Consider the following 27,900-nt stretch of genomic DNA (forward strand, 5'->3'; position numbering starts at 1 on the left):
ACCATCATTGGCCTCTCCCATGCTCTTTTAGCAGAGAGAAGCCCGTTTTGAATTGCACTGAGCTGAAATTAGCGCACCTGGACGTCATTTACAATCAGCTGGCTCATGACCAAAGAAGGTAGATTGGGTAAGTCAATGGAAAATGCATTGGCCACAGTGTAGTAGTTGGGGGCAGTCGTGGCTCAGTGGGCTGGCAACCAAAGGGTTCCCGGTTCAATGCCCGACCGGACCGCAGCTGAAGTGCCCTTGAGCAAGGCACCTAACCCCCACACAGCTCCCCGGGCGCCACTCAGCAGGCAGCCCACTGCTACTGACTAGTGTGTGTACTTCAATGTGATTCACTTGCCCAAATGGGATAAATGCAGAGAAAGAATTTCCCCTAGGGGACCAAAATTGGCTCCAATCCAAATTGGCTCCTATTGTCTTCGTAGTATAAGGTGTTGCTTTAATGCCATACATTTATGCTTAATGACATGGTGCACATGGTCAGTGTGTGCGATGCCATGATGGACAAAATTTGTACTCCACAAATTTGGTCGAAAGAGAATATCCGGTTGTCAGTGCTCAGTTTGTGGCCAAATTTACTGCAGCTGTCGGTCAGCATTAATTGGGGGGGATAATTAAGGACAGGTGACAAACATTCACTATTGTATCCTATGACCTGTTCCACACTTAACCATGCTTCCAATTTGACCATGGAAGAAGAAAATTGGACTCCCCTTGCTATCATTCCGTACTACGCTCCGATGATGTCTGTAAACCCTCCTATGTCTACCTCCTTGCTCATGACCAGGTGTGTGCGATTGAAGAGTTCAAATCAGTTCAAATCCTCTCCACCTCTATCAGGCCTGTATGCATGTTTTAAAAGCATCCAATCAGAATGTGACCTGAGCTCCATAATTTCTGCATGTGGCTTTGCATACATTTGCATTAGGACAGCAGCCCTGACAAAACAGATCTTTACAACAGTATGATGTAAAAAGTATTATGTGCTGCTGTACATTTACAATTGTGAATTGTACTCTATATGATATCCCACAATGCATTGCACATTACAGCAGTGAATAGTAAACTGGTATATACATCTTCTTGATGTAGAATTCTAATGTGAAATCACGACAATCTTTTACAGTGTAGGACAAGTGAGAGAAAGTTGCTCATGAATCCAATGTCACTGTCGAATTGGGGGACTAAAACTCATAAAACTGTTTGCAATTAAAATAACTTTGCATGATCGCCAGTCTTTTCTTACCTTGAGCTGAAATCTGGAGAACCTCCCTGCTTTTTGAGCACCTGTACCTTCAGGCACAGATCCAGGTGAAGATGAAGCTCTCAGTGAAGTTGGAGGGGCGTCAGTGACTTCTTTGTTATTCTTCTTATGCAACAGTTCTTTCAACTTCGTCAGAAAGCTGTTATGAAATGAGCCGTCCTCTAGTTTCACTGCCTTCTGCTGGATGTCTTCGGAGCCAGACTCCTTCAGCAGGAGCTTATCCATTATCCTGTAAATGCTCTGGATCTTGATGTTGTTGTTCAGATGTTCATGGCTGTTCGGAGCTCCAGAGGCTCCACTGAACTCTGACAAGACTTTGTCTATCAGACCTTCACACATTATTCCCTTCTGATCATTGCTCCATTCCTTCACTGCTGACTCCTTCTGAAGCATGACCATCAGTTCGTGGACCATCAGATTGGTGAAGAAGCTGATCATGCTGCGGCGCTTCTGGGACACGGAGTCTTCCTGCGCTTCCATGTCCGGTTCACAGCTGGCAATTCTAGTGCTTTGGTCCTTGCTGTGAGAAGATGCTGTTTCCTTGTTCTCTGCTGTGGCTGGGAGTTCACCTACTTCATCAGTGGCAGGGTAGTCTGCCCGTCTCGGTCCATCCAAAGGAGCACTATCAGCCACCAGAAACGGTAATAATGGCTTGAACAAAAATCCTCTATAGCTGCTCCTGCATAAGAGTACACCATCTGAGGAGGCTGAGATAGCGGGGTGCTTCTGCCAGAAGCCGATGGTGTCACAGATTGGCTACTCTGCTGCAGGATACCCTGCATCTCATCAACCAGGTGTCTGGCGATGCCGTCAAGGCCTTCACTTGAAAGCACTCTGTCCACCATCCCCTCAGTGCTTGCTGGGTCACAACACTCGCCCCCATGCGGCGCCACGGAATCAACTTCAGGCAGATCGGAGGTCCTCCGCTCAGCACTGTCAGAACGATGGTCAGTCACAGAGGAACACAGCGCAGTGGTAGCAATGGGTGAGGCACAGGAAGGACGCCATGCCATCATAGTCTTCCATAAGGCTGCCAGGGAAACTTTCAAACGGAGCATCCTCCCCTGGCTTGCAGGACATCCAGAGCTCCTAACTGAGGTGGAAGAGCCTGCANTCTTATGCCGTGTCCAGACCAAGAGCGAACTACGCTGCCTGGTAGCGTGGGTAGCAAAAGAAGTTTCGCCTTGAATTCGCAATCACATATTGCAATATCAACTTCAGAATGTAGGCCTACATCATAAGCGTGACACAGTAATACTCACTTGACAGTCTATCATGCTGATGAAATCCTTCCAATCCCTATGACAGAAAATACATTATATAAATACATTATACATTATATATATATATTAGAAGATTTTTAACAGAAGACCCTCTCTCTCCTTAATAATAGTAACATAACATTGAAACCAACATTGAGCAGCATGTAGCATAATAATCATAAAATACAGTCATGACTGAGGTAGCATGTGAGCACAACTCACTCCTCATTCAAATTGAAAATGTACTCCTGAATGGAAGGATGAAGAGGTGTGTTGAAGCCATCAGACTGTTTTGGTCCAGACTCATCCTGGACAGGCTCTTCTGAACCTGAAAATATGTCAGAATATATTGGATCTACGTATTTGGATCTAACACACTCGTAAAAATCATAATCCTTTTTTTTCCTCTCTTAGATAGTTAGAGCCTTTAGGCCTACTGTTTATATAGAGACTATATTTGATGTTTTTTTCAATTCAGTTTTAAACATTTTTTTATCGTTTAATATTTTTCTATTAGCCCATCATCAATTGTATTCTTTTTATATTAACTGTAAAGAACGGTGGTCCTATTTGGTATTTAAATGTGCTATAGAAATAAACAATGAGAATGAGAACAAAACCTTATTCAAATATTTAAAATCGTCTAAATACCGATGTGAAAACGCTTTGTATTCTAATGAAAAGATACCATACACTGACCTTTCTTCATCTTGTACGGGCACCACTTCAACAACTATCTAATTTTCTCATGACCCGCACTACAGAAAAGATTGTTTTCTTTTGCAGAGGTGTCTTGTGAATGTGTTTAACAGCCTACATCAACTTGGGCTTTATTCACAGAACATTCTATTAGGCCTATGTCATTGATTTAAGGAAGAAAAATCCGCACTCACAAACTGCGTCTCATTATTTATTTATATTACCACCATGTCCGCTTTTTGGACATGGTGGTAATATAAATAAATAATGAGACGCAGTTTGTGAGTGCGGATTTTTCTTCCTTAAGTTGATCCATTTTTATCGCGCACCCAAAGACTTTCGTTTTTCCAAGAAGTTGAGCGCGTCCTTTGCCTAAACTTGAAGCCTATGTCATTGATGACATCACAAAAGTAAACAATGGCAACCATGAATGCAACTTTAAACAGACAAATTCAACATTCCATTCACTAACTAGGCCTATCTATCTATCTATCTATCTATCTATCTATCTATCTATCTATCTATCTATCTATCTACTGTATGTTTGGTAACAACAACCTTGTAATGCACACAGAGGTGAATCTCAGCACTAGATGTAACTGTGGAGCTGAGTAATTCTGCTTGTTTGCAGTAGGGGGCAGTAACATCTTGAGGTTATTTTTCTCATATTGTCATATTGTGAACGAAACTTGGTCCTCTTTAAATGTGAACTGACAGCAAAAGATCTCAGTTCTGGTTTTGGTCATATTGAGAGTGTGTTACGAAAAAGAACCGGCAGCTCTTTCTGGTCCCAGTTAGGCTTTGTGTCAGTCCTCTTTTTCATTACACCCTGTACATAGTACATATTGCTCAATGGGTTTTTGTTCACTATTGTACTGCACGTTATTATATGGAACTTAATTCAGCAAAATCATTTAAAATGAAAGATTAATACCCTAATCTGCACAACCGTAGGCAAATTGATACACAGTCAGTGTTGCTTCCTGGCTGGACAGGCTGATATCACAGAGGTATGATTGACTTGGAGTTGTATTCCGTTTAGGGCTGCAACTTTATAATAATAATAATAATAATTCATTTTATTTAAAAGCGCCTTTCAAAAAACTCAAGGACAGAGAGAGGCAAAATAAAACAAGACAGATAAACAGATTGTAAACAAAACATAAATATATAGAAAATAAATAAAAATAAAATAAAACAAAATACAGTTAAAGAATCATAAAGAATAGGCTAATTGAAATAGATGAGTTTTAAGTCTTGATTTGAACAGGGGTAAAGACTCAATGTTGCGGATGTCAGGGGGAAGCGCATTCCACAGCTGAGGAGCAGAGCAACTGAAAGCTCTGTTCCCCATGGTGCTGAGACGGGCAGAAGGGACAGAGAGGAGAATGGAGGAAGAGGAACGGAGGGGGCGGGAGGGAATAGCAATATGAATAAGATTAGATAGATAAGGAGGGGCAAGATTGTAGATAGCCTTGAAGGTGTGGAGAAGTATTTAAAGTGAATTCTAAATTTGATAGGGAGCCAGTGGAGATGTTGGAGTGCAGGGGTAATATGGTGACAGGAAGGGGTTTTGGTTATGATGCGGGCAGCTGAGTTCTGGACCAGTTGGAGCTTGTGGAGAGATTTTTGAGGGAGACCAAAGAGGAGAGAATTACAATAATCAATGCGAGAGGTGACAAGACTGTGTATAAGGATGGAGGTAGAATGGGAGGTGAGAGAGGGGCGGAGACGGTTAATGTTGCGTAGGTGGAAATAGGCAGACCGTGTGATGTTATTAATGTGGGAGAGGAAGGATAGAGAGCCATCAAGCATGACACCCAAACTCTTAACTTGAGGGGAGGGGGAGACAGGAGAGCTATCAATTGAGAAGGAGAAACTATTTGCTTTGGATAAGGTGGATTTGGTGCCTATAAGTAGGACTTCAGTTTTGTTCGAATTCAGTTTCAAAAAATTTGAGGTGAACCAGGATTTGATTTCAGAAAGACAGGTGGTGAGGGAAGGGGGAGGGAGAGTGTCAGAGGGTTTGCCAGATAAATAGAGCTGGGTGTCATCAGCATAGCAATGGAAATTAATATTGAATTTGCGGAAGATATTACCAAGGGGAAGGAGGTAGGTGATGAAGAGGAGGGGCCCCAGAACAGAACCTTGAGGCACACCAGAGGTGACAGGGGAGGGCTTGGATTTAAAAGACTTCATTTGAATAAATTGAGAACGGCCAGAGAGATAAGAATGGAACCAGTCAAGGGGTGTGTTACTTATGCCAATTGAGGAGAGTCTGTGGAGAAGGATGGAATGCGAGATGGTGTCAAAGGCTGCACTGAGGTCAAGGAGAATGACAATAGAGAGTAGGCCAGAGTCAGCAGCCATGAGCAGGTCATTAGTGATTTTAACTAGGGCTGTTTCTGTGCTATGTCGGGGGCGAAAACCAGACTGGAAGTGCTCATAGAGGGAGTTAAGAGTTAGATGGGAATGGAGTTGAGAAGCTACAATTTTTTCTAGAATTTTGGAGATGAACGGAAGGTTGGAGATTGGGCGGAGGTTGTTGTAGTCAGAGGGATCAGAGCCAGGTTTTTTTAGTATAGGGGTGACAGCAGCAACTTTGAACAGAGAGGGTACAGTACCAGTGGAGAGTGAGGAGTGGATGATGGCAGAGATGAATGGGAGGAGAGAGGGGAGGCAGGATTTGACAAGAGTTGTGGGGAGGGGATCAAGCTGACAGGTGGAGGGCGTGGATTTGGAGATGAGGTCAGATATTTCAGAGGAGTCCGGGAGATGAAAACTAGAAAATAACTGGTGAAGGGGGAAGAGATCAGCGGGGGAGGGAAAAGAGGGGTTGCAGATAAGATGTTGGTGGATCTTATGGATTTTTTTCATTAAAAAAGTCCAGTAATGAATTGCAAGTCTCAACTGAGTACATATGAGCAGGGAGAGAGTCAGGTGGTTTAAGGATGTTGTTAAGCACAGAGAACAGGGTTTTGGAGTTGCCTTCATTGGCATAGATTAGAGTGGAGTAGTAATCAGACTTAGTTCGAGAGATGCAGTCCTTGTAGAGTGATATATGAGCTTGGTACATTTCTTTGTGAACAGTGAGACCAGTTTTCTTGCACAGGCGCTCAAGTTGTCTGCCTTTGGATTTCATGGTCCGGAGTTGAGGGGTGTACCAGGGGGCAGTTTGAGAAAAGGTGACAGACCGGGTTTTAACAGGAGCAAAACAATTAAGGACATTGTGAAGACCATTGTTATACAGAGTGACTAGTTCATCAGGGGAGGAGAGATTATTAGAAATCAGAATGGTTTCAATAGAGGTAGAAAGGGAATCAATGTTAATGTCCTTAATATTACGGAACGAGATAAGGCGAGGGGTCTTGATGATGGAGAGGTGGAGAGTGACACTAAAGGAGACAAGGAAGTGGTCAGATATGTGGAGGTCATCAGCTGAGCAGTTGGAGGGGGAGAGACCAGAGCAACAGATTAAGTCCAATGTATGTCCTTTAGTATGGGTGGGGAAATCAATGAATTGCTGGAAACCAAAACTATCTAGGCAAGAAGAAAAGTCACAAGTAAGGGAGTGATGGGAATTGTCAAAATGGATATTGAAGTCTCCAAGGAGAATTATATTAGGAGAGAGGGTGGAGAGGTGAGTGAGAAGAGAGCCTAATTCGTTTAAAAATTCTTTGTGTGGCTTAGGAGGGCGGTAAAGGGAAGCGATGATGGTGGGGATGGGTCCGGGCAGTTTGCAGGCAATGCACTCCAGTGAGCTGAAAGAGGGCACAGACAGGGGCTGGACTTTCCAAGTCTCGCGGTGAATTATCGCGAGACCCCCACCACGACCGGAGATTAACACCGCAAATTAACGCGTTAAATAGGCTAATTGAATTTCTGTTACTTTGACCTCTTTTCATGTCATGTAATTAATGACAGTGTTGACTGACATCAACAATCTTACGTGTTTCAGACATAGCATAGGGTATTGTATATAGCCTACTGCAGCCTTCTTTTGTAAGTCCATCATACTGTAAGTGTTGGCAGCCTTTGTCATTTTCCCCAACTTAGGGTACCTCAGCCATGGAGGAGGATGGGGGAGAGCACTGGTGAATACTCCCCCCACAGGCTCTGCCGTGGCCAACCAGTGGGGCACTTCGATTCCCGGCCCGGGTCATTTGCCGACCCCTCCCTGTCTCTCTCCATTCGCTTCCTGTCCACCTCTCACACTGTCCTGTCCAATAAAGTCCTGTCCACACACACACACACACACACACACACACACACACACACACACACACACACACACACACACACACACACACACACACACACACACACACACCTGGTCCTATATATGTACCATACCCAGGCATCTAGGGGGCTCCAAAGCACATGAAATAAGTTGCATTTAGGCTACAGTAAAAGCTAGGGACCTCATTCTGCACTACAATTTGTTCATTCAGCTCTAACATGCCCACATTTAAAAAAAAAAAAGAACCCAAAATCTCAAGAGCCTGAATGCAGTGTATGTGTCGCTCCAGGCTAAAATGGGTTTAAGATGAATGTAAAGAAAAGGTGCCCATGTCAAGGCCCAGCAGCGATAGTGAAGCCCTATAGATCTACCAGGCCTGCTCATACTCAAGCTAGCAGGAACAGACCAGCAGTTCAGTTGAAACAAAGGCTCATTCATGTTCAAGTGGATGACACCAGAAAACAATATCCCAGTTGTCCCAACAGGCGGCTAGTAAGTCACAATGTTTGGCAAGTTGCAACATTTAGATCTGCAGAAATCTTTTCTCAAAAGACATATTCGTGGGCTATTTAGGCCGACATAGACAGCGAAGGGAAAATGGAAGTAAGTGGAAGAGAGAGATGGGGAGGCAGTGGGAAATGACTCTGTGTACTGTACTAGAACCTGGATCCCCTTGGGACTGCTTTGGGGGGCACGGAAAATTGGAAGGAAATTATCAAAATGACTTAAATAGCTAAAAGAAATAGTAGGCTATAACACTTTAAATATATCTGATACCAGATGATGATCTTCATGAAAGTTACGAGCCTATATTATCAATTTGTTTTACTACCAGTGGTGAAGCGACAGCCCACCTGGGAAACTCCCATTGTCATTGGGATACATCACACAGTGCTCACAGCACCAGGGCTTCGAACCGGTTCAAGGAACGAAAACCGAAAACGGGAACGAACGGAATCTTACACAATTTTATGAGGAGCAGAAACAGAAACGAAAACGAAATGGTCTTCAACTGTTCCTGAACAGAAACGTTATTCTGAAATCCACAAAAACGGTTAATAACGATTTATTTCGTTCTCTATATATTTTATAAAATCTCACAAAAGCATACCCTGAGGCATACATTGAAGTGTTTGTGCTGTAGAGTTAATCAGGAAATTGGAGATATTTGTCAGCAACAGACCAGCTACACCATGCAAGGTTAGGAATTAGTGCAAGATCTCCATATGGATAAAACTTACAGCCAGGTAAGGAGTTTAGCACGTACTCAGAAAGGTTTTTGATAAGAAATTATTCATAGGCTACAGTAAGTCTGTAGGCTATATGTGGGAGGGATAGCCCTTCTGAATGTTTTTGGATGGCGCCTGTGATTTAGCCTATTATTTCTGGGGATAGAGTAGCTTCTGTGTAAATCAAGGGCAAATACTAATGGGTACGCCTATTCTAGGTATAAAGGTACAGTCCATAAAAATACACTTGATAGGCCCACAGAACACTTCTGGGAACGATAAGAACGAACGATATTTTGCGTTCCGAACCGGTTCAGGAACGAAATTTTGGTGGCGGAACGAATTCAGGAACGAAAACGTCAAACAAAGGCCTACCTGAACCGTTCAGAACGGAACGATTGAAAAATAATTTAGTTTTCAAGCCCTGCACAGCACACAATGAAATTGCCTTCATGCCTCACCCGTGCAAGGCAGCCCCAAACAGCACCCCAAGGGAGCAGTGTAAATGAAGTTTTTGTGTCAATGAACGTGTCAGTGCCAGCAAAATGGTTAGTCATTGTGTCATAGTGTATGAACAAGCTAGTCAAATCAATGTATCATGTTGTCAATTGACTAGTACACTCTTGAGGATGTTTTCTGAAGGGAAATGTTGTTTAGATTGGTAAATTCGACTTTATATTACATTGATCAGATAAGATCGTACTAGATATACATTTAGAGTATGACATATTTATTGAAAGGCTTTCTCATTGCAAAATCGAAAAAAAAAGCCAACTCTGGTTGAGGTGTCAAAGTGCGCCCTCTACCACCCCTTTGTCTTGCAGGCCCATGTGAAAAAAAATATAGAACTGTAAAGCAAAATACATTTGAAACAATACACTGATACAGTATAAAGTGCACTTAGGCCTACTGTCTTGTGAAATTCTACAGAAATGTTGTAATTTTGCGTGGAGCGTGTTAGGTTCAAACCCTTAACATTTGTAAATATGAAAGACCTGAAATGAAAGACACAGAGAATCAGTAATTAAGTTTCAAGCCGGCTTGGAGAGCGGATGGGGAGAACCGTCAGCTACCATTTTCCCCACTCGTTCTAACCCCTGTAATAGCTCCAAGCCATATTTATTGAAGGATTGTCCCTGGTTACATTATCTCTACCCGCTACGGAGGGGGGGCGTTCACCCAGATAGAGATGAATTCATTCACACACACACACACACACAAACACACGAACAGGCCTTGGCCTGCCATGTGGAGATGCAACTCTGTTGTGTTTGGGCATTCCATCGTTCTGGTACAGATAAAGTCCTCGCACAGTCCAGCAATCCTCCGCTTAGCCTTGAACAGGAATTCTTGAATGCGAAAAGGCACATTTGTGCCAAGGCAACATGTTTGCTCTAATAAAGAATAAAATACAGTTCCAACAAGCGTAATTATAAAGGGCACACATGAGGCATAGAGTAATGTAATGCAGTACAGTGCTTATTGTTGTATTGCATTGTTTTCTCTTTCCCTTCTACTGCTTTTGATTAGAGAGAGTCAATATTTACCTGCGAGCAAGTTAGCAATTCAGATCACATTTATAGACACAAATCCAATGGAAATAGTGCTTAACACATTATGACAGCTTGGTAAATCATTTTGCATGTCAAGACTTATACTATGACCTAGGGCCTAAATGTTTTGGGGGGTGAGATAGTTTCATGCATTCAGTGACAATGCTTTTTGAGTGATATGACAAAAGCAATTGAAAACGTACAGAAAAGCTGAGAATTGTACACAACCATTCCATGGTGGACGGAATCATTTGCTATATCCTGAAAACTATGAGAAACTGAATTAATCATGTGCACAGCTAACACCAGGAAGTCACAATTGACCAAAAACTTTTGAAACTTTAGATAGTCTGTTGTGAGAAATGTACAAAACCAAATGAGAAAAACTTTAATATATGGGCCTGCAGTGCATGAACATGGTAGTTAGGCCTATGGTCTTCTAAAACAGTGTTTCCCAACCAGGGGTACGTGTACCACTAGGGGTACGCGAGCACACTTCAGGGAGTACTTGGAAAAATGTATTTTCCACAAATGTATGGACCTTAGTTACATTGGTACAGAGAAAACGATATAGAACTTGAGTTGGGGAGTACTCATGGCACACCGAAAACGCTTAGGGGGTACTCAAGACAAAAAAGGTTGGGAAACACTGTTCTAAAAGAGCTGTGGTGTGGTAAAATCTCACATTAATGAGTTGGAAATTCGTTTTGCCACTAGGTGGCCTCAACGCACCAGCCAATCAACTAGTCACCCCTACCGGTCATATTACACCACAGCACACTGCAGGAGCGTCATATAAAAAGTTCCGTCTGGGTTATGGCCTACTAGCAGGGCTTGTAGCCTACTGACACCTGCCAACCAGCCAACATGGGTAAAATTTGACTGTGGCTAGTAGCCTAATAACTTCAGGTTCACTTGCCATGTTGTCAGGTAACTTATTATTGGGTATAGGCTACATAGCCAAAAGTTACATTTTACCCCATTTGCCCCTTTATATCAGTTGGTTAGGCTATTTAAGTTCAAGAATGATCATATGCAGATTCTATTTTCACAATTTGCATAGCATAGATCCTTCTTTCGTCTCCTCTTCTCTAAAAAAGAATGGCAACGGACCACTGCATTGTTAAGAATTTGTTCCAATCGTGCTATTCATTAGGTAGTCTATAATGCATGTGGCAAATGATGCGCACTGCCTAGGCCTATCTCAATGGCACGATAGGGGAGGGATTGCACTTTTTAAAAAGACCTACCCTTTGAATAGGCTACAGCACTCAAGTCTAAATTACTTTCATTTTCCTTACGTCACTCCACATATCTTCCTGCTGTCTTCCTGCTCATCTCCCGTTACATCACAGGACTGGAGCTATTTTGTAAACTTTTGTTTTTGTTTGTATATTGTTTGTTTTTTCAAATTAGCCTAGTCTGTGACTTCATGTTGAAAAAACGGCAGTGAACATGTATCCCCGTGTTCTGACCGAAGATGAGTTATTGCGCTGTTTCCATCGGAAGAAGAATGAAATTTCGTGCATAGACCAACCGCGTACTTTCCTTCGTCAATTAAAAGATTATGACCTGATATCAGAGCATACATATCAGGTAAGCACATCAATACTAAACCTATACATTGAAGCAAAACCTGATAGCATTGAAAAAAAAATGGTCTTACATTTCGCATAGTCTACGGTGCGTGTATGCGCGCGCTGCGCGTTCCCCTGCAGCCAAGCCTATGCGTCGTTTGAGACATTAATTTATTCACAGCTGAATGTTCATGAACTGGTTTGTACAGTTTATTGTAGGCCGCCTATCCCTTTGGTGGAGTGCTTTGCACGCTATGTTTTCAAACTTGCTTCTGACACCTTTGATTTTTTGGTTAAAAAAAAGGTGAAAGAAAGAAAGAAAGAAAGAAAGAAAGAAAAGGGAATCAGTAGGCTACGATCAAGTCCATTGAAAAGCTTTAACCCGTTAACACCTGTAACCATAGGTGACATTAAAGTGGGCCATCCGGTAGAATGGGCCGCTTAAGGTTTGGACTGTGGTCTCAGCCCCTCTGAAAATGAGAGCCAATAATGTCAAAGGATATTTAATTGTTGCCATGACTGTACTTGACAAGAAACAGTTGATTTGATTGTTTTTTGGTTGCTATTGTGGGATGGGCAGTAATTCAAATATTGTCTGCATGAGGAAAATGCATGTTAAGTAGCTTGGCATGCCAAATCTGGCTGAATATTATATGAATCATATACACTGTAGTTATTTTCAAACATGCAAATAGATTAAAAAAAACGTATGGTAGGCTATCAGTGTTGCTTGTATCAGACTAAATAGGTTAGTGGTAGTTTGATATATTAACTTCATTTAAAGGGACACTGTGTGAGATTTTTAGTTGCTTATTTCCAGAATCCATGCTGCCCATTCACTAATGTTATCTTTTTCACGAATACTTACCACCACCATCAAATTCTAAAAATTGTACTTTTCATACATGAAAAGGGGAGTCTTCTCCATGGTCCGCCATTTTTAGCTGCAAAAATGACTCTACTTGGACCATACTAGGAAATATGTGTTTATTACTTAGTAAACTTTCATGTAAAGATCAAATTTGGCAATAGGCAGCCCAGTTTCAATGGACAGCATAGTTGCAGTACCTTTTTTGTCCATTTCCTGCACAGTGTCCCTTTAAAGGAAAAAGGGGTTTATGTTGGCGGCCCAATTTACCTGACCCCCCTTAAGTTAAAATGGGCCATGTGTGTTCAGCTAAATTGGGCCGCCATTATAACCAATGGGTGTTAGCTGTTAGCTAGCTGGAGATAGCTATGTTTGTGTACTTTTGGAGAAAAAATGAGGCAAGATGGCAGGCGAAAAGAAATCAATGCATATGAAAAAAGAGGAGACAGAAAAAGTGAAAAAATAGAATGAACACTGTCCAGAGACATGTGGCTATACAGAATTGTGTTTTAGCATCGAAAGGAATGATGAATGATTGACTTTTTCCCTTTTTTATTTAACCGGCCCATTTAACCTGATTAGGTGGCCCAATTTAGCTGAAGCTGCTCATTCCAAAAAAGTTGTCACAACGTGGGGCCTAAATAATTATGTTTTATAACATAATTCCAACACAAAAATGATGGAATATAGTAGCTATTAATTATATATGTACATAGATGTTATTTTGTTAGTTTCCCAAGCGATTTACCAAAAAGTGGCCCAATTTACCTTCACCCCAGTCACTCAAAATGGCCAAAGGCACCAGACTGAAAAGCTGAAAGCACAAACACTGCAAATGATCAAGTGATCAAGCCAACTGATCAAGTATCTTGTTCCTAGAGAGTGGCCAAGATGAAGAGCAAGGAGGAGACGCAGAGTGCTCTGTATGAGATGCTGGAGGAACTGGAGAGGGACAAGCCGAAATGTGTGAAATTCTGGTCATGTGTCTTTAAAGAACACATGTTGAAGGAGTACCCAGTATTCAGACATCTGAAGGACATTTTCACATGTGGTGGGTCTTTGCACTCTGATGCTCCGTCTCTCTGGTTTATGCTTGTCTTTCATGGTACTTACATTGGACATATGTGCTGTACACTGTAAGTAATTGAATATGTTTCTTTAATCTTTTCCAGGGTCTTTGATAAAACTCTCCAAAAAGCATTCAAAGCAAGGCAGCACGAGCAGACAGAATGACACAGAGGGCAAGAATAAAGACAATAGAAAAGAGAAGAATGCGAGGATGGAGAGTGGCCTGAGGAGAAATAAAGACGGGAAAGAAAAGCAGGTGAAGACAGAGATGGAGGAGATGGAGAGAAAAGTCAGCAGCAGTGTGAAGAGGGAGAAGGAAGGCAGAGCAGGGCCTTCTCAGGGTGAGATCAGCGGGAAGAAGAAATTCAAACCAAAGCACTCAAGTCACCGTAAGTGCACAGCACACACATTCAATACACTAAAAACGTACAATTTATTTTGAGCGGTTATGTCCACACTTCATGTACTGTAATTGCTACATTTTCTGTCCTTATCATCACATCATAAAATGCTCTGTATATCTCAGTTGGCTCTCCATCCTCCAAGCCCTCCCGTTTTACCTCAGGCTCTCCTCTGAGAAAGCCAGGGAAAGAGGACAAGTGGAGGAAGTGCTCACAAAAATCCCTGATACCTGTCACCTGTGGGGACAAGAGGGGTGTTCTTGACACAAGAAAACTGGCTAGAGGTGAGATATTGTTTCTACCATTTCTGCTGATTGTGTATGGGAGACACAGTTTAGTACTACCTTGCTGTTGTGGCTACCATCGGAGGCTCACTAAAGGACTGTCAACAGTAATTGCTTTACATGTTAATGGGCCAAAGCCTGTGGCTCTGCCGCAAGATACAGCGATTGCAACTACAGCGATTACCGCATCTTTTCAAAAGAAAATTTAGCAATATTAATGGACGAGAAATGTCTGGCATTTGGAATGTGGAAGGGGATGGGGGTTGAGAGAGAGAGAGAGAGAGAGAGAGAGAGAGAGAGAGAGAGAGAGAGAGAGAGAGAGAGAGAGAGAGAAACCCCCACTTGGGCCCAAAAGAGGGTCCCGTCAGAAATAGGTTGGGAACCCCTGATAGCCGGTGCGGACCAAACAGCATGAGTGGGCCACAGTTTATGGACCTGGGCTACTGGTTCAAAACCACACAATGTGATGATGAAACCCTGTTCCCAGGGTGCCTTGTTGCCTGGTATGACCCACCCATGATAAACCTTTTCATACGAATGAAAAGAAAGGGCGGGTCATACCAGGTTAGCGTTGTTGTGGCTACCTAATTGAATGCAGACATGTAATTTTGTTGTGTGCTTTGGTGCGCCATTTATGGCAATTTTTAAAAAAATGTGCCCTTGTCTACATACTTGCTCCGCAGGAGAGAAGTCCTTTATTCTCGCGGATCATCAGTGGTACAGTGGTACGGCTTTTGAGAGGCTGGGTGGCAGAGAGCGGTGTAAAAACTGGAAGACAAGCATACGCTACGGAAAGACATCTCTCATGAAGCTCATACAGGTGACAAGACAAGAGTTTATGACTGTGATCATTCATCCAACACTTCTTAGTCAAAAGACATTTCCATAGGTATTAGAATTACTGTATAACTGAATATAGTATAGGACATTAACCAACCACTGAGAACCCTCCGTCCCTATTGACCTGGTCTCTGTTGGCTGCTATTCCTAATATTGTCTTGCCTTTGGTGCTATTTTTTTAACCTCAAAATGTTCTTTTTTTCCTTATCTCACATGAAACAAAAGTGTGTTTTGGCTTTTACTTTAACACTAAGAAGTGTAGAAGTACAGTGGGTGTTCAATTTATATTTCAGCGGTTTGTTTGATTTTCTTGTAGGCAAACCTCCTAAAGTGTCCCACACATCAAAGGAGATCAGCTGCCAAAGTGCAGGTAAAGATCCTTTAGGGCAGGTATTTCTTTGTAGTTTATATGTGTGTGGGTTGTTTATTTGTTTGTTTTTCTTTGTATTTTGTGTTTCTTTGTGTTTTCTTTCTGTGTGTGTGTGCAGCGTGTGTGAGAGAGAGACAGTGAATTTGAATTTGAAAAAGTAAGTATGCAAATTAACATTCTAACTTCCTCCCAGGCTCCTTCACTTAGTGTACGCACCAGTACAGACTCCATATCCCCAAGCAAGAAGGTACGATCACACAGGCACACACAGGCACACACATATAAATCCCCCGTACACACAGTAGGGCCTATGTATGTAGCAATCCACAGCCTACAATATATTGTGAAAGTTGGCCATGAAAAGCATATCCGTGTTTGTTTGAGGTATGCAGGGTGTGTGTGTGTGTGTGTGTGTGTGTGTGTGTGTGTGTGTGTGTGTGTGTGTGTGTGTGCACATTTAACTGTCGAAGTACTTTACACTGTCTTTGTCTGAATTGTGCAAGAATATGGGGAATACTGTACACAAAGCAAGGAAAACATATATTTGTATCTTTGTATACCAAAGTCAACATTATGACACTCACTGAAGGGAATGTAGTGTTATTGTGTGTTAATTGCACTGTCACTCAGCAGTGCCTGATCCAGATTGGATGTCAGTTTGAGAAACAGGTGTTGACAAAACAATACAATTACGTCTGTAAATACAGTTCTGTCAGATCCACTCTAGTCAAAAATGAGACGAGAAACAGAGATACATTTCAGAAGCTTTATTTCTGATTGCATATTGTGTTTGGCGGTATGGCTCTGTTCGGAGGAAGCTCCCCGGCTTCTCCATGAGCTCCATGGAAGACAAGACAGGGAACAGCCGCATCCTCAGGTGGAGTGCCTTCCATTTAGCTGGAAAGGCAACATACCCCCTAGAACAGAGCAAGCAACAATGACAACAGTATGACATTGTTTGGCAATGACAAGTCTGGTGGAGCAGGGGAGGTGGTGGGTGCAAAACAAGCAGCAAAAGCAATGACAGGAAAACAAATTCGGTAGTTTAAATAAAGCGCGCCAAAAGCCAGCATCCAATTGCGAGTAGCAGCTGATTAACTAAAGCGCAGCTGATTAGAGGACTGCTGTAGGGGTTAGGTCGGCGTCAGCCAATAGGCAAAAGGGAGCGTCGACTACGTGGTCTGCCAGAACTAACGCTAACAGGGGGCAAAAGGGAGGGACAAAAAGAAGGACTTTCAAGTGAATTAATTACCTTCTCAAGTCAAATTAAAATAAATCAACAGTGCCTCGCTCAACCGCTTTCGAGGTCTGTCTAAAGTTGCCACTGAACTTGTAACACTTGCAAGGCACCTAATCCAACATTTTTCTATAGGAGTTGTATCAAATTTTTCATAATACCTATAAGTCGCTTTGGATAAGAAGCATCAGCTAGGGTATATTTTTGATGATAATATATGTAGATACACATTAACTTGCCTTGCCTTGTGTGAAATGAAAGATGATGATCTGTGTGTAGACCTATGTACTGCACTGTAACCCCTCTGCCCTCCACACAGGCTTGTTCACCACCATACACCAGAACGGACCCTGCAACACCCAGAAAGACGGTACAGCACAACACTCACTTAAAACATAACCCTGTGTGTGTGTGTGTGTGTGTGTGTGTGTGTGTGTGTGTGTGTGTGTGTGTGTGTTTACACCTGATAACCATTGTGGGGGGCACATGTCCCCACTAAGGTAGTGAAATCATCATAATGGTACTTAGTGGGGGCGACATTTTGGTCCCCAATAAATCTACATAGCCGTGTTTGTCTTGGTAGTTTTTTTGTAACTGTAAGTGTGAAAACATTTCCTCATTGACAGGTTAAGTTTAGGGATTGTTTTGTTGTGGGCACAGTTCACCATTTCCCTTGTTGTCTGCTGTAAAAAAGCAGAAACATTGCTTTACTGTTAGGGTTAGGCATGGGTTTGGTCAGACTACGGTAGAGCATGTTCGCGTTTAGCAACAGAAATTCACCATGGCAACAGAAGTTTGCTGATACAGCGGGAAAACTGTGCGAAGGTCATCTCGTGACAAAAGTGCATTCGGGTGAACTACATTTCAAAAGCATTAGATGCTCTGAAAGTTTAAAACTTAGTGTGGCAGCTTGCAGCAGGGCTGTTCATGCTGGCCATCTGGCAGAGCGGGCATTTCCCGGTGGGCCCCGCACCCTCGTGGGGCCCTATTTTCAAAAATGTTTTTTTAAAAAGGTCCACTGGTGGGCCAGTTCTGCGGCGCTAATTATGAGGGACCCCTTTAAGCCAAATGTGCCCGGGTCCTATTTCTCACCCAGTCCAGCCCTATAGGTCGACCCTACTTCACATGATGCCAGTCTGCTCTTGTTCTCAGGTCCAAATGAGAATAGACGGTTTCCTTGCCAGCCCCGAGAAGCGGGACACAAGTGAGTCATCAGCTCAGACACAGATCACGCTTCCCTCTCCTTCCTCTCAACAGTTTCTGTGTTGCGTCATATATGTTTGTTCCCCACTGTGTGTTACCCAAACGTTTTATGTGTGTTGTAGGAATATAGAATATATACTAGCAAGACCATTAGCTTGTGTGCCCTTATCGGGAGACCTAAGAACATTCCTCTTTTGATACAAACAGAACACAGGGGCTGCAGAGTACGTTCAGACACACTAAGCCATTGTTAAGGTATGTTACAAATGTATCATGAAAGTCTCTGAAGGTACTCTGTAGCTTCTGTCAGGATCACCCGATCAGGACAGCCAATTAAAACTGACAAGACAAGTTCAATAAAACTACCTTACAGACACTTGGAGGGCAGAAATGCACCTTTCTCCGATGATATGACTGATTAAGCTGTATCGTTGTAATGACCTGAGTATCCTCAGTAAACTCTGAACATGATTGACAAATCTCTGCCTCTGTGTCTATCTTCCACCTGTGAACACAATTCTTACAGTGTGTGTGTGTGTGTGTGTGTGTGTGTGTGTGTTCTCTATTTATGTGTATGTACTGGTAGCTGTTCTCAGATGCTTTCCCCTAGCTTAAATTACTTATTCTTATTATTTTTATTTTTTATTTAATTTGTTTCATTTTATTTTATTTTATTATTATTTTTACCTTATGTTTTATCTTAATGTTTTTAAATGCTTTTTGACTCTAATTCATTTCCTTCTTTCTTCCCTGTTTCCTTTCATTTACATTTGTTAACTTTGTGAAGCACATTGAGTTGCACCTGTGTATGAAATGCGCTATATAAATAAACTTGCCTTGCCTTGCCTTGCCTGGTGTTGCCCCAGGGCAGACTCCTGACATGATGTTTAGTTTAGTTTGTGTGTGTGTGTTTGTGTGTACTCGTTATTTACTCTTAATAAAAAAAAAAAAAAAAAACTAACCCCTCTTTGCAACTGCACTTGTTGTTCTGTATACTGTTTGCTTGTGATGTTGGCTTGATTATGTCCTCTTTTGAAAGTCGCTTTGGTTATAAAGCGTCTGCCAAATGCAATGTAATGTAATGTAATGTAATATAATGTATGATAGATGGCCCCAGCCAGTACTGCAGTGGGAAGGAGGAGTACAGAAGCAAGGTACATGTCAAGAGAGAGGAAGAAGAGAAGAGGGAGAAAGGAGAGAAGAAAGAGAAGAAGAAGAAGAAAAGAAGGCTGATGAAATCTGAAAAGTGGGTATTAGCAGACGCAAGCGGTGAGCATGTCACCAATAGTGAGGAGTTCACACCCATGGATGAAGGAAGTACTGTGTCAAGTGTGGCCCACTCATCAGGATACAGCGCAAAGACCACTTCACTTCAGGTTAGTGTGTGTGTGTGTGTGTGTGTGTGTGTGTGTGTGTGTGTGTGTGTGTGTGTGTGTGTGTGTGTGTGTGTGTTATGCATCTTTGCATCTTGTATGTGTTTGAGCACATTTTCTGATCTGTGTGTGTGTGTGTGTGTGTGTGTGTGTGTGGGTGGGTGCAAACAGAAGGAGCGAAACAATGATGGCCGCTGTTTCACCTGTGGTAAGGGAGGAGAGCTGCTTTTTTGTAGTGAGTGTCCCAAGTCTTTCCACAAAAGCTGCCACCTCCCCTCTCCATCATCGGCTGTGCCTGGGTAAGTCGTGTGTGTGTGTGTGTGTGTGTGTGTGTGTGTGTGTGTGTGTGTGTGTGTGTGTGTGTGTGTGTGTGTGTGTGTGTGTGTGTGTGTGTGTGCAGTGTTTAAATTGGCTTTTGGGAGGTGGGGGAGCCCTTCACTCGCGGTCAAAAAAGCTTTAAAAAAAACAAAAACAATTTTAACATCTCCCCATCAGGCAAATACATGTATTCTATGAAGTTATTGCCCATAATTAATATCATACATAAATCAATGTATTACTCAGTTATGAGAAAAACAGCAAGGTACCCTCATTCCCTCTTCACTGTATTCGGTTGCTAAAAAATAGGAACAGTTAGACCAGTATCACACCTGATGCATTTATGTAGCCTACTTTTTAATATTCTCTCCTGTCAGTTGGCAACAGTATGCTATTGGACTGTCAGTACAGGGGCAAAAAAGTTTTAATTCTGACCACCATCACTGCACCATCAAGCTACAAAGGTGTAGACCTAAGACTATTAAGAACTCATATTATTTGATGTGAATAACAATTTGTTTTAAAATATCATATGATTGATTTAAATTCTCCTATAATGTCATGGGTTTAGCATGCATTTATTAGCACGTTTTATGCCTAATAAGTAACAAAGTTAAAAGAATAAAAATGCATGCTTAGGCTATGCTGTTCTATTACAGTGCTTAAAGGTGGAAACTGTCACTTTAAATCAGGCGGAGTCTGCAGAGAATCTTCTCACTCGGACACGTCTTTTCTTTACAGATTGCCCCTTTGGCTGACTGATTATATGGGGCGTTCTTATTTCAGTAGTATAGTTAGTTCAGCTATCTCGCTCCGTGCATATGTTTTAATTACACTTCAGTCGCATTAAGTAAATGTTTTTTTGCAAAGCAATAACTTTGGCAAAAGGCGGCAATAGATTGTAACTTGCTGCAGCAATTCTAGCGCGAGAGAGACGGTGCACTGCTCTACACGCCACGCTATGGACACGCAGGAATCCCTGTCATTACTGTCTAAAAACTTTTAATACGTTCCTGGCATGTTTAAGGCCACATAAAAGTAACCTGCAACCAAATGGCTACACATTCTGACAGAACAATGGACGGAAATCCCAAACTTGATGTTGATTTTCTCACATTAACAAACTGCTGTTAAAGTAGGCAGACACCACGCTATTCTGCATGACTGTTTGGTTAACTTTGCCTGAAAGCTAGCCGATATCAAATGAAATGACAGCTTACCTCCGTTTTGTAAAAGGCATTGTATCTAGCCTACTAACTTTGCACATTGAACATGAAAGCATGGAGGACAGGCTTGAAGAAGTGACAAACTCGAAGTGGAGTAGTTTTAGCTGTGAGAAAGAGCAAGCGCTCCAGACAGCTCAACTGTTGCAAAGTTGCAACGTTGTTACAAACTCAAATTGTGGTGTCTCGCAGCACATGTGCAGAATGCAGATGCATAATAACTTAAATAATGCGGGAGTCCCTTAATCTTATTTTATGTTGCTATCATTGGAAAACTTTCATAAAAATATGATATTTCAAGAAGAGGTGAAAATATATGAACTGTGAATACACTGAGGGTGGGGCAGCAGGAGCGCAGCTCCGTTTGGCTGTCCCTCCGAGGTGAGGAGGCGGAGCTGCGCTCCGGAGGGCTCCGCCCCAATTTAAACCCTAGTGTGTGTGTGTTTGGGTGGTCGGGTGTGGTCGACTGCATACAATACAAACAATGTAATGAGGACCCAATTCTGGGGGCCCTCTTTCCCTGGGCCTGGGACAACTCCCCGTTTGTCCCCCCTGTCAGCTTTCCTGATGTATGTGGTTTGTGTGTGTGTGTGTGTGTGTGTGTGTGTGTGTGTGTGTGTGTCTGTGTGTGTGTGTGTCACTTAGGGAAGAGTGGCTGTGTACATTTTGCATTTGGGCGAAGTGCCAGACGTGGCGTTACTCTGACCAGGCCCCGGTGACCGAGACACAGGTGCTGGGCAGCACCATCTCCAGCTATGAAATGGTGAGCTCAAGCTATTGGACAACACAGTTGTCAATCAATCAGGGATTCACCAAACCCACTTCCTCTTCGTATTCTGATTCTTCTACTGTGTGTGTGTGTGTGTGTGTGTGTGTGTGTGTGTGTGTGTGTGTGTGTGTGTGTGTGTGTTTGTTGGTGTGTGTGTGTCTGTCTGTCTTTACTTTTTCACAGCAATGTCAGTATCTTCTCCTGTTTCTATTCAACGCTGATAAGAAGAGAGACTTCACCACTGATCCTTGCAAAACTGTAAGTGAATTCATTTAGACGGTGGGCTAGATTTCGTAGCTCCTTTAGAAAACGAGTTTCGTTCTCACTCTCGAGTGGCAACTTGATTTTTCTAATATGACCTCCTGACAATATGTAAAGCAATATTCTGGCTGTTGCCACGCTGAAAAGTTGCACGTTGATATTAAAAAATAACGAAAATAAAAAAGACTGGGGGTGACGTCACACAATGCACAGTCAATGGGAAGTCTCCGCCCCTCAAAGTTGAAAAGGGAATATTTATCCGCATATCGGGCTTTTTTCATAGGCAGATAATTCACCTAATCATTGAAACAACGTAGGCATTTCATTCCTGACAATTTTCCTGTTACTGGAAAAAATAACACAGCTTGCATTTCTTTACTGACACATAGTTTTTTGGCGAATTGATCTACCCCCGTCACCTCATTGCTCTATTGCTTTGAGGGAACAGACCTGTCCTCTTTTTGACATTTATCTCTCGTTGCCCAATGATGGTCAGACAGTCGAACACTAACAGCGAAAAAGAGCACTTCTGAAAGTTTGAGAAAAATATTTTTTTTGCATGTACACAACAAGTGAGCCCACTTACCCCCCAACTTGTAACTTTTTGCCATGAAATCTGACGGTTCCGGGTAGCATGCATGCACTAGCTGTATTCTGCCTCGTTGACTTTGCATTGACGTGACGTCACTCGGTCGGCTAGTTTTTGTTATAAATCAATGTGCAAGTTTTGAGGATGGCAACAGCCAAAATATTGATTAATGGGTTGTCAGGGGGTTACATAAGCAAAAATAAAGTTGCCACTCCTTAACACCAACGAACTGACAAGATATGAGACTGGGCCCACCACCTAATTGACTGTACAGTACTCTGCCCAACAAAGGCAAAGTGCAGTAACTTCGCCAATGTCGAAACTGAGAAAAAATGTCTTCGAAGCCTTGGTATTAGCAGAGATTCTTTAAGTATATAGAGATATGCCAACATAATAGGTTTCTATGGGCACCTAACGTGACCAGGTTCCGGTCTGCCTAAAGGGGCGTGTCATAATGCTCCTAGCATTGAATAGAACAGTCCTCAGGTCTGCCTAGATCTGCCTAAAGGGGGATTTCCCCCCCAATAATAGAACCTGGAAACAATGGGCCACTCTCTCTACTCTCTCTGGTATTAGGCTGGATATTGCAGTTGCTGCATATTTGACAAAGCAATCTCTGAAACGGGACACATTTGGACCATAAGACTTTGTCACAAAATAGGCCCTGCCGTGGCCAACCGGTAGGGCACTCGCCTGCCATGCGGCTGACCAGGGTTCGATTCCCCACCCGGGTCCTTTGCAGACCCCTCCCTGTCTGTCTCCCAATTCGCTTCCTGTCCACCTCTCACACTGTCCTATCAAATGTAGACAAAAAAAGACCAACAAAAAAAAATCTTTTAAAAAAAGACTTCATCGCAAAGTATTGCAGACCATTTTCAGTTGAAAAACTAAAAAATATGACTAAAATATGTGGTTGCTGTACTTTTCCTTTGTAGGGCTGTAGGGCCCTACAGTACAATATTCTGTCTTTGGAGACTTTCAGGCCATATCCTCTTGATCGTTGATAAACAGGCGCCAAACTACTCATCAGTGGTGTGCCAGCCCATGTGGCTGAGGAAGATTCGGGAGAGGCTGCAGAGTAGGTACTGTCTAGTGGGGGAGTTCATCTCAGACATACGCCTCATCTTCACCAACCATGCCCTCTACAACAAGGTTAGTATCAAGAAGAGAAAACTAAAGGGTGAAGTAGACTAGCATGAGTGGTGGAGCATCATTTGTACACCCATGACAGGATTAAAGCAAAGGCTAAATATGGCTTCAGTCTAGGGGCGCCATCCTGACAAGGGGTGGGGGATGCAATAATTGCAGACATAAGACAAGATGTGGTATTGAAAAATATTATATAACTATTGTATAAGTATTTATATATTTTTTATACTCTCAACAGTAGGCAGACATGTTATTCTCAACTTCCTGGTTTGAAATTCTAATGCTGTCTGTGTAATTTTGCTCTGTGGGGGGCTACAAACCTGTAGCCTAGTAGGCCCAGGTCATCTTAATCCAACAGTAACTCGAGCCAAACGAAAAATGAGGCTATATCGTAGCGGCACCACGACCCAAACGAAAAATGAGGCTATATCGTAGCGGCACCACGAGCCAAACGAAAAATGAGGCTATATCGTAGCGGCACCACGAAGCATGTAGTAGAGAATGGGCTCCTTAATCTTATATATAGTCAGGAGAATAAATATTTGATCCCTTGCTGATTTTGTTGGTTTGCCTACTAATAAAGACATGATCAGTCTGATAAAATGTATTCTAATATGGAGAGGCAGAATATCAAAAAGAAGATCCAGAAAATAAAGTTGAAGAATATATTTTAATTGATTTTTATTCCATTGAGGAAAATAAGTATTTGACCCCTTTAGTGGATTTTTGTCCACTTTTCTTTGCAGATCATCTCTAAATCATTTAAGTTGTATGACTGTAGCTTGGCAAATGGGAGCTTTTCCACAGGATTATTATAGGGTTAATGTTTGTAAACTGTCTAGGCCACTGCATGACCTTAATGTGCTTCTACTTGAGCTACTCCTTCGTTGCTTGGGCTGTATGTTATGGATTATTCTCATATTGGGAGGTCAATCCATGACCCACCTTCAGTCTAGTGGTGGTGGGAAAGAGCTTGGCATGCAGCATTGTACGTTTACATTTCTCCCTCCATCCATTTCTTGATGATGTGAAGTTGTCCTGTGTCTTGGCCAGACAAACAACCTCAAAGCATAATGTTACCACTTTCATGTATGATGTTGGAGAAGGTGTTGTTCTTGGGATCACAGGCAGCATTTCTCTTCCTCAAAACACATCGAGTTGTGTTAATGCCAAACAGTTTGATTTTGGTGTCATCTGATTCCAGCACCTCCGAATCATATCCTAATCCAGTTTGATGTTCATTGGCAAACCTCAGGTGAACCTGAACAGGTTCCTTCTGAAGCAGGGGTACCATACATGCACTGCAGGATTTTAATCCGCTGTGGTATTAAGTGTTTCCAATAGTTTTCTTAGTAATTGAGGTCCCAGCTGCCTTGAGATCATTTCCTAGCTCTTCCCATACACTTTTAGGGTGCTTTATCTCTGTTTTTCTGGTTATTGAATCCCCACAAGGTCAAATCTTGTTCGGAACCACAGACAGGCCTTGATGATCATTTTGTACGTCCTAAAATATGGAAGAAATGCACCGACAGTTTGCTCCTTAATATACAGGAGCCCATTTCAGCCTTCTTGAGTTCTAAAATCTTGTCACTGACATTCTTTGACAGCGTTTTGGTCTTTGTTGGCGAGTTTAGTTTGATTGACTGATGACTGATTCTACAGATTCAATGTGTCTTTTGTGCAGGTTACTATTAACATGTGTGTTCAATTTAGATAACAAGTTGATTGGAAGTGCCATTTGATCTGCGGGATCAGAACTCTTAATGGTCGGCAGGGGATCAAATACTTATTCCCCACAATGAAATATAAATCAATTAATATATATTCTTTAGAGTTAATTTCTGCATTTTCTTTTTGATATTCTGTCTCTCCATATTAGAATACATTTTATCAATAACATTTAAGACTGATCATGTCTTTATTAGTGGGCAAACCAACAAAATCAGCAAGGGATCAAATTATTCTCCTCACTGTATACACTCGCCTCCAAAAGAGTTGTCGCCTACCCATCTGTTTGGAATAACAGCTAATAACCTGACTTTCAATTAATCACTTGGCTTCAGAAGTCAGTCATATGAAAGCTACAACCCTCTCGAATGAAAATGTATGTACAAAAATAAATTTCATGCACCAAAGAAAGATTGACCCTTTAATGAACACAGACAGGGCAGATTTTGACAAGACAAAAGTTTTGTCGCCTATCGAACATAATGTGAAAATGAGCAGATAAGTCACTTCAAATACGCAGATCGGGTGTCATACTTAATCACTGGTTCACTCACACCTCTCCAGAAAATCAACTTTGGCCTTAGGTGTATGTTTAGGGTCATTGTAATCATGGAAAGCAACACAATGAAAATCAATGGAGTTCAATGAGAGATGGTGACATATTTGCTATTCGTAGAGCAATAGGCCTACATTTTTAACTTCATGATGTAATCAATGATAAAAGCCCTCACACACCAGCAGCATGTATGCAGCTCCACATAAGAGCTGTATCCCTCCCATGTTTGACTTTAGGCACCATGTATTTATTCCAAATTCTTCACATTTAACACCAAAGAAGTCTCTCCCACTGTCCTGTCTCAAAAAAGCCAGCCAAGAGTATGTCAGGCCTAATTCTGACAAAAATGAAGGCTAATGGGACTCATACTCTGAAATCAAGTCCCAAGATCAACCATTTTAGATGGGATAGCATCAGAACTATATGGTGTTGGAGATGAAGAGTATGAAAAAAGAGAAATGGTGCCTAAAGTGAAACATGGTACAGATACAGCTCTTATGTGGAGCTGCATGCATGCTGCAGGTGTTTGAGGGCTTTTGTCATTGATTAAATCATGAAGTTAAACATGTATTGCTCTACGAATAGCGAATATGTCACCATCTCTCATTGAACTCCATTGATTTTCATTGTGTTGCTTTCCATGATTACAATGACCCTAAACATACACCTAAGGCCAACGTCGATTTTCTGGAGAGGTGAGAGTGATTCAGTGATTAAGTATGACACCCAATCTGCGTATTTGAAGTGTTTTGAAGTGACTTATCTGCTCCTTTTCACATTATGTTCGTATAGGCGACAAAACTTTTGTCTTGTGAAAATCTGCCCTGTCTGTATTCAATAAAGGGTCAATCTGTCTTTGGTGCATGACATTTATTTTTGTGCAGACATTTTCATTCGGGAGGGTTGTAGCTTTCATATGAGTGACTTCTGAAGCCAAGTGATTAATTGAAAGTCAGGTTATTAGCTGTTATTCCAAACAGATGGATAGGCGACAACTCTTTTGGAGGCGAGTGTAGGCCTATATGAGAGTTGGATTTATTCAGCTGTTGTTACATACAATAGAGTTTATGGAAGATGTGTTTTGGTGAATCTCAAAACTTCATTTTACATCCTTCCTCTTCTTTTGCCAACACTACAGTAAAACTCAACATACAGTATATGCTTTTTATCGACAATTATTACCTCAATTTGTAAGATGGGAAATGCTTACTGTATGTTTGCTTTGGTTAGGAGAATCCATCGAAAGAACATGGTATGAAACTCAGTAAGAAGTTTGAGAAGGAGTTCTGCGTTGTCTTTAACGTAGGCCTACAAGAGAAAATTACAGACAAAAAAGACAAAAGGGAAGACCACCATCATTCATGACCACAGTAGCAGCTGGAAGGTAAGAGAGGAACATTGGACAAATGTTGGAGATGTAGAACAAAAGACTTGAATGCACTTCCGCACTAAACGCACTCTGTATGTTCCTGATTATGTCCTCATTTGTAAATTGCTTTGGATAAAGGGTGTATGTAATGTAATGCAGTGTAATGAAAGAAAGCAGAGAAAGACACCGGATTAGAGAAAACATTGCAAAAGACCTGCTCTCAGACATTCAAAATGTAGCCTAAATGAGATTGACACAGAAGCACAAAATTGTCCCTGTCCATCTCTAAAATCAGAAAAGCAGTTGGTTTGTTAACATGACTGGACTATATAGCTATCGGGCAAGCAACATGGGGCATACTCGCCAAACGTTATCCCTTACATAAAAAGTATTTGCAACCGCTTACATATTATTATGATAACTGTCAAAGTGAATGGCTGTTTGCTTTGTCTTTTTTAAAGGGT

General features: G+C 42.0%; 1 protein-coding gene across 1 annotated transcript; it reads left to right on the top strand.

Annotated features, from left to right (window-relative positions):
- Positions 1-11,504: 11,504 nt before the first annotated feature.
- Positions 11,505-27,900, top strand: LOC134469136 (nuclear body protein SP140-like protein). Its single transcript, XM_063223207.1, has 15 exons — positions 11,505-11,849; positions 13,578-13,749; positions 13,871-14,155; positions 14,293-14,451; positions 15,135-15,271; positions 15,608-15,661; positions 15,855-15,908; positions 17,218-17,268; positions 18,051-18,102; positions 19,209-19,477; positions 19,646-19,773; positions 21,661-21,778; positions 21,968-22,042; positions 23,646-23,786; positions 27,298-27,900. The coding sequence occupies exons 1-15, from the start codon at positions 11,709-11,711 to the stop codon at positions 27,430-27,432; spliced, it is 1,971 nt and encodes a 656-aa protein (XP_063079277.1). The 5' UTR covers positions 11,505-11,708; the 3' UTR covers positions 27,433-27,900.

This window comes from Engraulis encrasicolus, chromosome 18, assembly GCF_034702125.1.
Source record: "Engraulis encrasicolus isolate BLACKSEA-1 chromosome 18, IST_EnEncr_1.0, whole genome shotgun sequence".
NCBI classification, from domain to species: Eukaryota; Metazoa; Chordata; class Actinopteri; order Clupeiformes; family Engraulidae; genus Engraulis; species Engraulis encrasicolus.